General features: G+C 41.2%; 1 protein-coding gene across 2 annotated transcripts in view; it reads left to right on the top strand.

The window, feature by feature from the left end:
• Positions 1-16,548, top strand: part of larp4b (La ribonucleoprotein 4B) — a 79,834-nt gene that overhangs the window by 18,671 nt on the left and 44,615 nt on the right. Inside the window, exon 2 of one of the 2 annotated variants that reach the window (XM_066723816.1) lies at positions 3,837-3,970. In XM_066723816.1, coding sequence (XP_066579913.1) covers positions 3,890-3,970 — 81 coding nt within the window. In that variant the 5' untranslated portion in view covers positions 3,837-3,889. Of the gene's footprint in view, positions 1-3,814; positions 3,971-16,548 lie in introns of both variants that reach the window. The other variant, XM_066723824.1, reaches the window with a different exon arrangement.

The raw sequence follows: 16,548 nt of genomic DNA, 5'->3' as shown, positions 1-16,548 counted from the left end.
CTAGCATTACTAATCTGCTGTCATTGTGCTCTGAGATGTGTCTGCCATAGATTTAGATGCAAAGCGAACAAACTCCAACCACGACGTCTCAAAAATCGCGCCTACGCCCATAATGCACTTCGGTTTTCGTCATCTGTCAAACACCGATATGGCGCAATAAGGTCCCGCCTTCTAAATGAAAGAGCCAATCGTCAATTGGTAAAGCCATCGTGTCACTCGGGTATCACACACAATGTTAAACAGACCCGGAGTACAAGAATGGGACCCTACCCAGCTGACCGTTTAAAATATGGACCCGAACCCGTACGGGTTCTGGGTCGGGTCCCGGTTCCTCGGGTTCGGGTGGACCCGTGAAGACCTCTACTACACATATACACAGTCAAACCCATTTACATCATACAAGTGATATAATGTACACTCTGATACAAAGTAAGTTTCATGGTGCAGAATAAAATTGTATTAAATGCTGTTTAAATGTTCCTTTTAGTACGTACTCTGTAATACATGTGGTTTTTATGAACGTCATGGCACACGTGGTCTGTGCTGATATTATGTACACAGGGATTTCCAAGTCTTGGGAGAGTCCCTGTGAAGCGCATATACACTAAGCACAACTCCTAACCATATAGCAATACGACGAAGCTCGGTTCATTCACACACGCAGACTTTTGTCATTCTGCACAGATTCCCAGGATAATTGGTTGTTTTCTTGTACTACAAATTACGTAATTCTGAACAGAATCTGACCAGCCAGTAAATTCACAGTATTTGTTTAGATGCTGAGCAGAATGACATAAATCCATGTACACGATCATGGCTAACATCTGACAATGATGATCGCCCTTTTATATGAAATAAAGTTAATGGTAAAAGTTAATCACACGTACATCTACCTTACTTAGTAGGTGCAGGGTACAAAAAAACCTGTATAAAATAAAAATAAATACCTGCACACTTACCACAGCTCCCAATACACAAATAAAATGTATTTATGTAACCCATGCTTCACAGGTTTTTAGCAAAAATATTTCAGTCTACACAAGATCTTCATCAGGATATGGATTTATTGGGTTTAATAGGGTGAAAAAAAAAAAGGTTTTACTATAGCCTACATCAGTGGTTTTGAAATGATAAAATGTAATGTGTTGAATAGAACAATATGTATTGATATTATTTATTTGATTTAAGATATGCATTTCATATATTTGGGTACTTCATTTAAATGCAACAGACACTATAGAAAGTTTGAGCATTTCATGTAGGCAGTTTCTCAACCCAGGTCCTGACAAACCACTGTCTCTTCTATTTTTCGCTCACCTGCACCTATTAATTAAGCAAACCTGTAATTGAACAAATTAAGTGATTAATTCGACATTTCCTGTTGTTTTCACCTCTCATGTGTTGGTTGATAATTCCATTTAAGGTTTCAATTAAACAAGTGAGCACTCTGTTAGAACAAACACCAGCAGACACTGGGGTTCGCCAGGACCAGTGTTGAGAACCCCTGCCTACATTAAATGCTCAAACTTTATGAAGTGTCTGTTGCATTTAAATTAAGTAGCCAAATGTATAATATGCATATTTATTTAAAATCAAGTAATTACATATTGTTCTATTCAACAAATTACATTTTATTTTAAAACCACAAACAAGTTCTACAAAAGTTACCAATATACACTGTTTATCCCAAAGCTCACTTTTGTGGAGTTTCTTGTGCAGTTTGCTTTCTACGTGCTGATTTTACAATGTCAGCTGGAGCAGTACCCTCAATGCCACAATGCTTACCAACCTCCGTGTGTGAGCCAATCATATAGCACGATATATAGTGCGAGCTGTACACTGCAGAACAGCTTCAATGACAGTACTGACAAGATACTGTCGTAATATCAAACAAGCTTGTGAAGTAGTTTCATAAAAAATAATTACCGATAAGAAACTGAAAATAATATTGACTGTTTTAAAATGGGTATAAATCAGTAAAATACAAACTTATCAAGTACAGAAACTGGTAATTTATTGGTGAAAATCATTATAATTTTTTTTTTTAAAGAAACAATCAAAAGCATTCAAGTTTAAAACAAAGCAGTTGTCTAAAAGCAGCGTATGGGAAAGGATTACTGTAGGCCCCTACTGAACTGACCATTTCTATATCATAATGTTTGAATATATGTTTTTATTAAATAATTTAGCTGATTTTAGTAGTTCTATTTAAATACAGATTTTTTTATGTTTTGTATAGTTTCTACTGTGACATTTCTACTACATATATTTGATCAGGTAGTACTAGGTGTAATTTTGCATTTACATCTTTGTGTACTTTATTAGTTGATGGTAGCATGTTTTATTAAAGTGGGTGAATTGGGTGACTGTAAGGGGAGGAGGAGGCCGTTATGACTGATTATCATATTGTTTATCAATATCCTCATTATTTTCTGTGTACATTTCCAACTTTCCAGCATTTTCGTTGTAAACTAATACATAATTTAGTTATGGAAAAGTCATAGAAAAAAAAACTGATTTCCGTGGGAACCCTGATTGTTCAATATGATGAAAAATAAGTAGCCCCATGTAGTTTTTTAACAACCTGACGGACACCTTGACCACTGTCTCACACTATAAACTATTTTAGTTTCTGTCGCAGCTTTATATTGAATAAACACAGATTAAATAAATGTGTACTTCACCCTGTATCATGATCCAGTTAACATTGACAATATAGCTTAACTTCAGTTACCTAGATATTTTCCCTTATTAATTATCTTTGGGGGGAAATAGACTGCGTGGCATTATTAAATGTGCAAGTTTGTGTTTAAATTATGAATTAAACAGTATGAAATAGCTTCTTAAGAACAAGTAATGTATATATAAATACAGCTACAACATTCTGGGATTCATAACTTACTTATTTTTTCACAAATTCAGTGTTAGCATTGTTTCCTGTATAACCTCAAACACAATAATTTGCTGGCATCTGCTCCCCCCAGACCGCACTTTGTCACGGACTGCACATCAGATTTAATAGTCTTCCCAAGATAAACACACACATTCCTTCTTGGGAAAAGTTTCTGCCGCATCTCTCGCATTGATAGTGGCTGCCATGATTGTAGTTAAATTTCCTTAATCTCGGCCAAAGTGTTAGATAGTCTTTTCGGCAGTGTAGCATTTTCTCAGATGTCTATCATTTCCTGTACACTGCTAAGTCAGTGATGTACAGAAAATTAGTATTGTAATGCCATAGTTTCTCATTATAAAAGTTGATTTGCTGCAGTCGTGGGGCTTGGTGTTACTCGGTACAGGAAAAGCTCGCTCGCAGGCATTGGTGCAGTGTATAAATCAGAAGTGGGCGCCAGCACCAGGTGATCGGTGATGTTTTCCAGTGTACAGGCAAGCGGACACCATGTTCAATCAACTCAATCGACGAGAAGAGCAACCTCTTTCAGGGATGAATAGATTTAGTAATGTGATAATGAGACTGCCAATGGAGCCTCTTACTCAGACTGTTAAAGGGGTAAACACCACCTGATAGTCAAGAGCAATCTTTCCTTGTTATCGTGTGAAAATTAGGATTTAAATAGCTGACAGGCACACAGTTTGGCACCTCATCCCCGCCCTTTCGACTCCAGAATGAAATTCCAGATATGAGACATTCTTATAATGCTATACAGACCATTTTGTTATTATGAAAAGTTTTATTTAGATATTTCATTTATTTTCCATCTCCTCAAAATCCACAGTACTTTGCTGCACCTAAACTGCACATTCGAAAGATCTTATGTGAAACCAACATGAAAGAAGCCTGTGACCTTAAATGTAGCTTTCTGTGTTTTGATCCACAGCTTATTTGGTGACCACGTGACTTCTCCCTGAGGAGCCAAGAAGTAGACGGCTCATGACTTCTGACCAGGATACAAAAGTTGTAGCTGAACCACAGGTGCAGCAAGTACAGGAAGCAAAAGACGGTTCTCATCTGGTAGGTGGCTGATCTCTTAATACTGTGGTCAATGTCCATCTCCTGTCTCCAGGGCTCCTGTGTGCTAAGTGACTGGAGCTTTGGAAATGTGAGAGCGAACATACACCTTTCTCCTGAATGCAAAAGAAAAAGGCTGCCTTGGGTAGCAAATGGTGGCTATCTTGGTTGCCACCCCTCAACTTGTGAAATGCCATTGAATGAACAGCAGCGGTGAAACATGCGCTATGCTAGATAGGGGGACCACAGAGTAAGTACCAAAACACAACTGTATTAATCAGGCCCAACCCAACCCCCGCTCCCTTGTACGTTGGCTGCTGCAGTGGTTTTGACTTAAGCCTGATTTATACTATTCCATCTGCATGTCTAAAAATCCCCTAAATCAGAACCTTTTCCCCTACTTTTTGGAGAAGGTAAAGTGAGGTAGGGGTGGGGGTGCTGATGAAGTGAGGCCCTGGTGGGGTGGGGGGTTTTGGTTGATGATGTGGGGCCTGGCGGGGTGGCTGATGAAGTGAGGTTTCTTCCAACACACAGTACTGTGCAAAAGGTTTAGGCAGTTGTGGAAAAAATGCTGTAAAGTAAGAATGCTTTAAAAATAGACAAATAATCTATTAACATATCAATTAACTAAATGCAAAGTGAGCGAACAGAAGGAAAATCTACATCAAATCAATATTTGGTGTGACCACCCTTTGCCTTCAAAACAGCATCAATTCTTCTAGATATACTTGCACACAGTTTTTGAAGGAACTTGGCAGGTAGGTTGGTCCAAACATCTTTGAGAACTAACACCTCAGTTCTTCTGTGGATTTAGGCAGCCTCAGTTGCTTCTCTCTCCTCATGTAATCCCAGACAGACTCGATGATGCTGAGATCAGGGCTCTGTGGGGGCCATACCATCACTTCCAGGACTCCTTGTTCTTCTTTACTCTGAAGATAGTTCTTAATGACTGTCGCTGTATGTTTGGGGTTGTTGTCATGCTGCAGTATACATTTGGGGCCAATCAGATGCCTCCCTGATGGTATTGCATGATGGATAAGTATCTGCCTGTACTTCTCAGCATTGAGGAGACCATTCATTCTGACCAAATCCCCAACTCCATTTGCAGAAATGCAGCCCCAAACGTGCAAGGAACCTCCACCATGCTTCACTGTTGCCTGCAGACACTCATTCGTGTACCGCTCTTCTGCTACAGTTAAATATTTCAAATTTTGACTCATCAGTCCAGAGCACCTGCTGCCATTTTTCTGCACCCCAGTTCCTGTGTTTTTGTTCATAGTTGAGTCGCTTGGCCTTGTTTCCATGTTGGAGGTATGGCTTCCATGAAGGCCGCTTCTGACCAGACTTCTCCGGACAGTAGATGGGTGTATCAGGGTCCCACTGTTTTCTGCCAATTCTGAGCTGATGGCACTGCTGGACATCTTCTAATTGTAAAGGGAAGTAACATGATGTGTCTTTCATCTGCTGCAGTAACTTTCCTTGGCCGACCACTGCGTCTGCGGTTCTCAACGTTGCCGTTTCTTTGTGCTTCTTCAATAGAGCTTGGACAGCACATCTGGAAACCCCTGTCTGCCTTGAAATGTCTGCCTGGGAGAGACCTTGCTGATGCAGTATAACTACCCTGTGGCTTGTTACTGTGCTCAGTCTTTTTTGAGACCTCTGCTTATGTCCATGCCATTACAGTCTGTTAATGTGACAAATGCATTTCGTGGATGAGGAGATGCATTTTAAATGCTTTTGTATGTCACCACATAATTTTCCTGACCTGCTGCAGCGCCTACAGCCACACATTGTACACCAGTTGCCCCAGCACTGAGCGATTGGCACGGCACTCGGAATCTCCCTGTGGGCGGCGGCTCCTCTGTGAGCCTCTGCGGGCTATGCTTACCCAGAAACCCCTGCTCTGCGTCGATACGCAGAGACTCGTATGCGTATCTACGCAGAAGTATAAATCGGGCTTTATGCCTTGAGGAATTTTGGGCCCTTGCTCCTCCACAGTGGTTTCTAGTTGTTCATGCCATCCCCTCCCAGATTCACAGTTCAAGTTTTTCCCAGATGTTTTGGGTATATAGAATTCTGAATTCTGTAGCAAGCCACCGCACCAGATGACTGTTTAATGGGGTAAAGGCGGTGCAGGGGGCAGGAGTGTCAGGAGAGGGGATAAACTGTCATGGAAGGTGGAAGAACAAGTCAGAGTGTGAGTGTGTTCAGTCCCTGAGACCTGTGCGCTGCAGTAATAAATACAAAGATTTGTTGTTGCACCCGCAGTGATGAGTTGGGTGTGCTCCTTGGAAATCGCCACAAGTGTTACAATACTAAATGCCTGTGGCACCACTGCATTATTCTGCTTAATTGTTTGTATCCATGATCTTTACAGCAAAGTGTTGTGCAATATAATGGTAATGTAAAAAAAAAGTGTTTTGCCTTTTGCTGTTTGGATCAGAAGACTTAATTAAAAGCTTAATGTAAATTTGCAACTTAAAATATCACAGAGGAAAATACATTTTCTGGGATCATTTAACCATCGTAAGTTTAAATTATGCGTTATGTTTTCATTTTAATGAGTCAATTGCATAGAACTGAAAGCAGCGGACTGGAGATGATGCCATATTTAGTAGGCAGCTCCATACTAACTTTGCGAGTTAGTTGCAATTGAGAGCTATTATAATAATAATAATAATAATAATAATATTTCTCTGTATGATAACATAATGTTGACACTCTGATAGAAGGGAGTCTTTATTATAGTTCACCCATTAATTAAAGTACTGTTCCGGTGTCTTACTACTTTCATTGGTTAAAAATACACTGAACACAGGGATATATTCATGAAGGGTTTTACACCGATTTGCTATTTCCGACATAATAAATAAAATGCAAATGAAAGTTAACATACGTCACGTTAACATGTTTCATGCAAGTAAAATCAATATAAACTGTGCTTGTAAAAAAACAAAAACATGATCACTGTTTGAGAACTTATTCTAAACTACAAGGGGATTGTTAAATGGATTGCCTGTAAAAAAATAAAAGTAGAATATTCATTCAAATCTATACACTAGTAGCTAATGTGACATCATCAATACATTATGCAAATTAGCACCAACGAAGCTTTGAACCATCGTTCGGTAACCTTTGAAGGTAAAAATGTACCCTTCAGGACAGCCCTAGTTCTGTACACTGCTAGCATAGCTTTTCCTACCACGCTGGCAGTGCATTGTTGACCAAAGGGTTGTGATACTTATACTGGCTGCTATGGTTCCCTTTAGGTGAACCAAGCTCTACACACAATCCTTTACAGCTGTGGTTCCCAACCTTGGTCCTGGAAGACCCTCTACCCGGCTGGTTTTTGTTCCAACGGAGCTCTCAATTGCATTTTAAATATGCCAACTGTGAAAAGATTATTCATGCTGTTAAAAATACTACAGTATTACAGCCTGTAATTTGGCCCTTGTCTGAGTTAGCACCCAACCTCTACATTTGGCTTTGGGGCTTTGGGATTTCACTTGGAAAAATCTGGTAAATAAATCAGTTGATTAATTTAGATTGTTAGCGGTTTAATTTTTAGGTTGTGCCTTTATCTTCGATTGGTACTGAAAACTCACCATTGAATATGCCAAAATGTAAGCTGAGATACTCGACCTTTACCCCATTAATGTTCTTAAGGTTTCAAGATCAGAAAAAAGTTTGCAATTGTCATCATTCACACTTACTGCTCATAAACTTTGTCAACATGTGCCAGTGAAGGGTTTTTCTATATGAATGTAAATTTTCAGCTTTGTGTAAAATCCTGTTACTCTTTTCAACTGCACTAAGCAAATGATTGATTAGTGTCAACCCTGCTTTCTTACACCTTTGAATTATTAGATCCAGTATAACCATATATAAGGCATATATCCAGTATAATTATTATATCCAGAGTATAATCCTTGGTAAAGTTTAACCCATACAAGTGGAATTACCATTTGTGTTTTTGAGTCAAACCGAGCCAAACGTTAAGCTTCATGTAATGTGATAGAGTAATGTTTAAGTCTTTGTCCTACAATAGACTATAAACAAAAGCTATATTATCAGGACGTAACCACTGTGTGCCAATCTCCAGCAGGTATGAGCCCTGCTAAGCACATGTGGGCGATCCTTGACCGGTCCCTCAAAGAGCACTCTTAATAAGTTTCCCGGGATTCCCTGCTCTGGGTTGGGTGCTAGGAGATACCATCCCAGATATTCACCCAGACACTTATACTGGGTGCACACAATTTCTATGCATTGCTCTCCACAGCACATTGTGGGTTTGGCATTCCCGCTTTGAGTGACAGGAGCATGTGGGTCCTTTACACAAATTTAAATAGGCTATTTTTGTTCTCTGGGTGTTCTCTCTAGACCCCTGTGAAGAGTGAAGTTTAATGTACCTTGCTGATCATGTTCAGAAGAGTGCTGGGCGGCAGCAGTCGGCATGGGTTGCTGCTTTAGAAAAGAAGTAAATCCGAATCAACTGAACGAAAGGACGAGTCTTCTCCAGACAGTGGCTCAAGAGGAGTCAGGTGAGGCAGGAATACAGAACCACGTCTCGGCACTGGATGGGTTTGCTATAAATGAGGTGTTTCTTGAGCATGTGGACAAAAGTAATGGGCCTGGAAGCAGTTTGACAGCAGTGCCATCGCTGGGTTTTACTGACCTGAGCAGCTTGGAGCATGGGCAGAAGGGACATTTATTTTGGACGAGTCCCCTTAGCAATCACGGGACACTGAATACGGCTATTTATAAACTGCTTTCACAACAGAGTCTAAACGCCAAGGAAAGTGACAGAAAAACAGGACGGAGCCCAGAGGATTTTGTTCAACGTGATTTTCTAAAGGATCAAAATATTGCCAGCATATTGATACAATCCATGACTGGGGATAAGTGTAAACAGAGCTCAGAAAATTTGATCAGGGGAAGCTTTGGTCAAAACACCTGGCATACACACGAGCAGGAGACTAAAGAGAAAAGCGGCCTTCTGAACCCTACAACAGTAACTAATTCGGGAAACTTGATGGAAAGCATACAGACCACAATGGCCGGGGAATTATCTTCCCCTCAGAACCATTTGGCTTCAGACGTCGAAGAAATGATTCCATTCAATGTGAAATGCCTGCTAAAGGACCCGACATCTGCTGGAGGCGCTTCTGCTTTGAAATCTGAAACTGAGGCAGCAGCAGAGGGACACATATTTCACCCAGAGAATAAAGGCATGTTATGCTCCGAACAGAAAGCCTCATGCCAAGACCACGACTCGGAGGAGCAAAGTTTTAAGTTACGCACTCGAAGGTTCTACAACATTTGTTCGATAGAAGTGGAGGATCTGGACAGAGAGTGGGGGCCACCTGCTGCCATGCACGAACAGAGCAGCCATTCAGCTGTCACAGAAAAGGCAGTGTGCCGCCCGGCGTGGTCTCCCCACACAGACGGGGGAATTTCAACACTGCACTCGGAGAAAACAGCAGCTGCTTTGGAGTTGCAGCAGTCTGAGGCCTCCCTGGAAACCAGGATGCCACAGTACCCATTGTGCCAGCTGCAGCCCCTGCCTTTCACAGAGCAGCATCTCATCCCTGATCCGCTACATTCTTTCTCACGCACAGGTGCAACTGGTCCTTGCAGCCTGATGAATGAAAATGTATCCCATTCCAGCTGTGGCAGTCTCTGTGAAGAGATGAATGATGCCACCACATTTGTGAGCATGACGAGTGATCTGTCTGCGGTTCCTGATGCCGTGTGCCCAAACTGCGGTGGACCAGATGGTGAGATCAGCAACGGAAAAGACGGGAATTGTGGAAGTGATCACTGTGCCAGAGTGGCAGAGAACCTTGACTACTCTGCCTCTGACTTGATTGAGTCAGCAGGGGCTGCTGTTAGACAAGACACTGTGCTGGATGGCAGTAGTGCAGCATGTCCACAGACCTCCAACAGCTACTCTTGGCCTGTATGTCAGCCAGAAACCGTGCATGTTTATGATGGGTTGATTTCCTCAGAAGTGGGACAGATGAACTTTCTGTTAAATATGAGCGATATCTGCTCAATTAAGCCTGAAACTGAGGACAAAAGACTTTCTCCTGTTTCATCTGGGCCAGTCCTGAATGCATCCATTTCAGAACATTTTGATAGCACTGTAACAGGGCCCATATGTTTGGGTGACTGCTCCCAATATGAAAACAATGCAATGCACGGAAGCCAGGAAGAGCCAGCATTAGAAAAAAATTTGAATGCTGCAACTAATGCATCCAGTGTTTTAACGCAATGCCAGACAGATTCAGCAGAGGGCTCTAGTAAAGAAGTTGATAAAGAACAGCAGGCTAGCGGGCTGCAATCTGACCCGTGTGATGATTCAGAGGATCTTGAAGAAGATGTGAGTTGCCAACTAAGCTTTAATACGCAAAAGCAACTAGGGCAGAGCAGTGACTGCAGTGATCAAAATGAGGCTCTGTCAACTGGCTGCAGTAATGAGCACCAGTCTCCTGCAGTGACTGAAGCACCAGCCCTGAATGTAAACTGTGACAGGGTAAGGGAAGAAAGCGCTAAATCCTACCCCTTAGCAACATGGGAGAGGTTGGATGATAAAGGTAATATGTGCCGTAAAGAGGCTGAAGCGTTTTACACAGGCAGTGATGTCAGCTCAGTTTCTATAGCAGCAAGGTCAGATGTGAGTAGGAGGGTATTACATTATAGCAAGACTGGATTATGGGATACATGTTTGCTTCATTTAAGTGGCGTTGATTTAGACCCAGCATTTGACTCTGTTCTCGCAGGACAGGATACAAAAGATGCCTCTGAATCTGTGATTCAGCAGAGCGACTTTGTAATGAATTATGACACGCAACTCTGCCAGAGGGACTCTGCAGCTGCCTTGATTGCCGATAATGAAGGCAATACGTTAAATGACAAAGGGGAATTGAATAGGAATTGCCAAATGCTCTGTGGTGTGCCAAACTTGCCTGCAGTACTGGAAAACTGCAATTATGTGCCTCAGAAGAACAGCTGGCTAGACCATGGTTTCTGTGCTGTGGAATCTGGTCTGCAGGAGCCATGTATTGCCATGCTGTGTTCTTCTTCTGCTGGTGCCAAACCTGGAGCTTGCGATGCATCAGATGCTGGAATTGGGCAGCAGCAGGCAGAAAATGGAGGGACGCAAGGCTTTCACGACATACAGCTGTTTCAGTCGTCAGAGGATTGGTCAGCTTGCATAAATGTCAAAGAGCAGGCGGGACTTCGCAGTGATGAGGCACTGGAAGGAAGCAATAGAGAATCTGGCTCTGGCAGGAACAAACCTAAACAGCAACTGGCCCAGGATGAATCTGATGCTGATGAGGCCGTGCGTTTGATGCCTGCACCTGCTGCCGATATGTGTTGCACAACCCAGCCAGCAAATGAGGTGGCTGTTAGTAATTGTAGCTGGAACACTTTAAAAGCAGATAGTTTAGAGGGCCCCATTAATGAGGACTGTACTTACAATGTGGGGATCAAACCGGTGACCGATATTCCAAGTGCTTTGGAGGTGGAGCCAGATCAGATTGACATGTTTGCGTCTACTCCCTCTTATGAAATCCACCTTATCCCTGAGAGGGTCTCTCTGGTAAGAACCTCCACACAGCAGCGAAGTGGGTTATCTCGAACGAGCGAACGGGAGGTTATTGTGGTTTCCGACTTTCTGGAAAACCCAGGGAGCGGGAACGAAAGAGACAGGCTTTTGGGCGAGTATCTTTTGCCTTGGATGGAGGACCTCGCAGAAGCCGATGAGCCAGGGTGCCGGCATTCCAGACAGAGGTCCCCAGAATGTCCTGTAGATACTATATGGAGCACCAATTACTCTGATCTACCTGTGGACAGTAGCCTGCATCAGATCACTACACCAAAGACCTTTGTGGCACCACAAGACTTGGAGGCAGCTGTAGCATTCATGGCCGCTTACCCTTACAGTCTCCTGGCTCCAGGCAACTCTTGTTTGTGGGGTTGGCAGAATAACTACAATGAAACCGTAAGTGTATTTTCTCATAATTAATGAGCTTCCCCACATACAGTTCAAGGCATCATAGTGCATCTGCATTGTTTATAAGAATCAATTGCTCAGTACCTGCACAAGAAGGTGCTTCTTACTGTGATGCTGTTCCTCCCTTTCCAAAAAAGAAATAATTTCAAAGAGGTTTAACACTTATTTTGGTGATGAAGTTTCCCATGTTCTAATTCAGTACAGTAACCTCAGACATTTTCCACCTTAATATGGTAAGGCGGGGTGGAAACTAAACCTGGCCAATTTCTGACTGTGATTTTTTATTTACTGATACCTGTTTACATTACATTCATTGAAACCATCAGTAAATACTGAACTTATTTTTGTCAAGTTGACTGTATACCATTTGGGGGTGGGGGCTGTGTAGTAGAAACTCAGGTATTTCAATTAGTGTTGAAATCAGAGTCCAACACTTAGAATATTATGATGTGGTATATTTTAAGCCTTGAAAATAGAAGTCTGCTAGGGATTAATTTTAAAAGGTCTTGACCCATCCACAGCCAACCCAGCCCAACACTAATCTCAGGCAACTGCCCTGTTTGCATACCAGACAGCATCCTCATTTGTGAGGTAATAATAAAGCCAAACCCCTTCCAGGTAGAGACGGTTCACAGTTTGAAGTACACAGTTTGAAATACATTATTCCTTTCTTTCCATTGTGCAGTTGCAGTGAGGAATTTCAAATTCCATTGCCCCAAACTACCCTTTCTTAAATTTAAATACATTTGATAGTTTTTTTCTATTCATTCTATATCATGCATATATTTGCAGTGCAGTTGTGACTGTAAGAATGTAAATGCATCAGTCTTTGTAACTTACTTTCTTAAATCCAGATCCCTGATTTAATTTAATGGGAATTAACATGTCGCACATGCACCCAGTTCTGACCTGGAGAGAAATCAATCTGCTTCTGAAGCTTAATGTATTAAGCTTCTGCGTGGTAATGGTAGGATTGTGTTGTACATTTTCTCAGGCATCTTTTTGTAATTGATATTTCCCCCTTTCATTCATAAATAATAAAAAAATCTCTGCACATTGTATTATGCAAAATGTAATGTTACTCATATTTCAGTTTTATACCTTCATCCAGGGGTTTTATAATTTATTTTATGGCATGGTTACATTTAGTGGTTTTAAGGGTGGAAAATCTAGCTGAGAACAGAGCAACTGTATCAGGGTTTATATTTTATTTGTAATTGTAATTCCTTTATTAACCTTAAAAGCGCCAGCGGGGGATATTTTTGGACCCCAATTGGAAATGATGGAAAAATTACACTTTGTCAAACAGGTTAATAAAATAAAGTGTTACTTTCGTAACACAAGTACATACACAAGTACGTTGTTTTAAATCCCCACAATAAGCATGTATTTGAACATGTTCACACATTCATAGCTAAATATGTTTTAAAACAGGCATTGTTGTATGTTTTGGACTTTTTTTCTTTCAAATTCATCCATTGAAAGTTTTAAACACAGGTAAAGCACATTACTTGTGTCATGCTGTTGACAGCCATGGCAGAGTGTTGGACCCTCTCATCTGTCTCAGACCACAGGGTGTTGATGTTGCTTTTGCTGATGTCTGCATGTAGCAGAAGGCCAATAGCAGCTTTGATTTCTATTTTACCCGTTACACTCAGACCCATTATTTTCAACCCACCTGGCGGGTGGAGCTATATCTATTAATATCAGCATTATTATAGCCATAAACATTACTAGAGACATGGGGCTTTCAAGTCATACCAAGATTTTTAAGATGTGATGAGATTGACTGACTCCGCTTCGAGAATTGCTATTTTTTATACATTGAAAATAAATAATCATAACTCCTTCAGCTTTTATCCAATTTTCACACAGTTTCTTTTAATATTTGTATTTTGACTAGTAGGGAAAATTGCTAAATTAAAAAACAAAAAAAGTTTACATTGACATTTTTTTCATTAATTTTGCATCATTGAATAGAAGTGCTCTGCTGCTTGTGCAAAGTTGAAGCCATCCAACCCCTTGACACAACTTGCAGTTCTCATCAACCTTGTCACCATTTCCTCAGTGAGGCGGCTTCTCAGGGCTGTTTTTATCGTGTTCTGGAGCGAGAATCCAAGCTCTGCAGGCACACTGGACACAGGAATTGTGCTGGCAGTCTTGTCCAGCTTTGAGCAGTCGGGATAGATTTAGTCACATGACCAAACACTCAGTAATGTCTTGTCTTGGCAACATATCTTATAGGTTACACAATATTAGGCTATTTAATATGCTATTAATCAATTTATTTATTTGGCATATTTCCCACCAGATATTTTAGCCATTTTCATCTGCCAGACAACTACACGTGATAATGGAGAAAAGCCAGCATTTGCTGGCTAACATATACCCTGCTTGGTAGTATTGCAATATAGTTAATATAGCTAATCATGACTACAGAATATTATAGTACAGGTTGTCTAGTTTCATTTGAGCTCACATACCTGTATTCCTTATACATGTTAAACACTTATGCATCTAAGAAGTCCAACCTGGCGAAAATTAAAGTGGGTGTAAAGGGTTAAGTGACTGACCTCAATTTTGCAGGTGTACAGTTATATCCATATTTTGCCACAATAACTCTAAAATATACTACATGGCCAAAAGTATGTGGACGCCTGCTTGTCGAACATCTCATTCCAAAATCATGGGCATTACTATAGAGTTGGTCCCCCTTTGCTGCTATTATAGCCTCGGTCCGCCAGTTAGGAGCCCCTGCTATAGGATGTAGAAGTTCAAGTCCCTCTCTATCTAGATCTGTTTCTCTAAACATAATATAAATAATCTTTCAAGGAGCGCATAGACCAGGGGTGTAACTGTTACTGGAGAGCCAAAACCCTAGTTTTTTCAGGTCTCTAAATTATCACTGGATACCTTGAACACATTTGGCTCAATTAAGCAATTAATGATCTACATAAAATAAAACCTAGAGGGCACTGTGACTTTCCGGTACCAGGGTTGGCCTCCACTGCCTGTACTAAAAGGAGTACATTTGTGCATGCTGTATTTTGGGTCACTTTGCTTTTTGTTTACATTACAGCCTTTTAAAGTAACAGTATAAAAACAAAAACAAAACATTTACAGACTTCAAATTTCCCTAATTGTGGAATAACTGTTTCATGTATAGTTTTGTAAATGTGCCCAATTTGAACTGAATGGGTACATAATAGAAAGATAATACTGAACTTTGCTGATAAAGGAAACGGTTACAGCAGTTTAAAATGGTGCTTATAAATAATGCACATATCCATAACATTTTCTTGGTAAAGTTTTTCTAGAGTTGTATACTATGCATGTATATATATATGTATATGTGTGTGTGTGTGTATACACTCACCTAAAGGATTATTAGGAACACCATACTAATACTGTGTTTGACCCCCTTTCGCCTTCAGAACTGCCTTAATTCTACGTGGCATTGATTCAACAAGGTGCTGAAAGCATTCTTTAGAAATGTTGGCCCATATTGATAGGATAGCATCTTGCAGTTGATGGAGATTTGTGGGATGCACATCCAGGGCACGAAGCTCCCGTTCCACCACATCCTAAAGATGCTCTATTGGGTTGAGATCTGGTGACTGTGGGGGCCAGTTTAGTACAGTGAACTCATTGTCATGTTCAAGAAACCAATTTGAAATGATTCGACCTTTGTGACATGGTGCATTATCCTGCTGGAAGTAGCCATCAGAGGATGGGTACATGGTGGTCATAAAGGGATGGACATGGTCAGAAACAATGCTCAGGTAGGCCGTGGAATTTAAACGATGCCCAATTGGCACTAAGGGGCCTAAAGTGTGCCAAGAAAACATCCCCGACACCATTACACCACCACCACCAGCCTGCACAGTGGTAACAAGGCATGATGGATCCATGTTCTCATTCTGTTTACGCCAAATTCTGACTCTACCATCTGAATGTCTCAACAGAAATCGAGACTCATCAGACCAGGCAACATTTTTCCAGTCTTCAACTGTCCAATTTTGGTGAGCTTGTGCAAATTGTAGCCTCTTTTTCCTATTTGTAGTGGAGAGGAGTGGTACCCGGTGGGGTCTTCTGCTGTTGTAGCCCATCCGCCTCAAGGTTGTACGTGTTGTGGCTTCACAAATGCTTTGCTGCATACCTCGGTTGTAACGAGTGCTTATTTCAGTCAAAGTTGCTCTTCTATCAGCTTGAATCAGTCGGCCCATTCTCCTCTGACCTCTAGCATCAACAAGGCATTTTCGCCCACAGGACTGCCGCTTACTGGATGTTTTTCCCTTTTCACACCATTCTTTGTAAACCCTAGAAATGGTTGTGCGTGAAAATCCCAGTAACTGAGCAGATTGTGAAATACTCAGACCGGCCCGTCTGGCACCAACAACCATGCCACGCTCAAAATTGCTTAAATCACCTTTCTTTCCCATTCAGACATTCAGTTTGGAGTTCAGGAGATTGTCTTGACCAGGACCACACCCCTAAATGCATTGAAGCAACTGCCATGTGATTGGTTGGTTAGATAATTGCATTAATGAGAAATTGAACA

Source organism: Amia ocellicauda, chromosome 2, assembly GCF_036373705.1.
Source record: "Amia ocellicauda isolate fAmiCal2 chromosome 2, fAmiCal2.hap1, whole genome shotgun sequence".
Lineage (NCBI taxonomy): Eukaryota > Metazoa > Chordata > Actinopteri > Amiiformes > Amiidae > Amia > Amia ocellicauda.
Note: the sequence above shows the minus strand (reverse complement) of the source record. Positions and strands in the feature narration are given on the sequence as shown.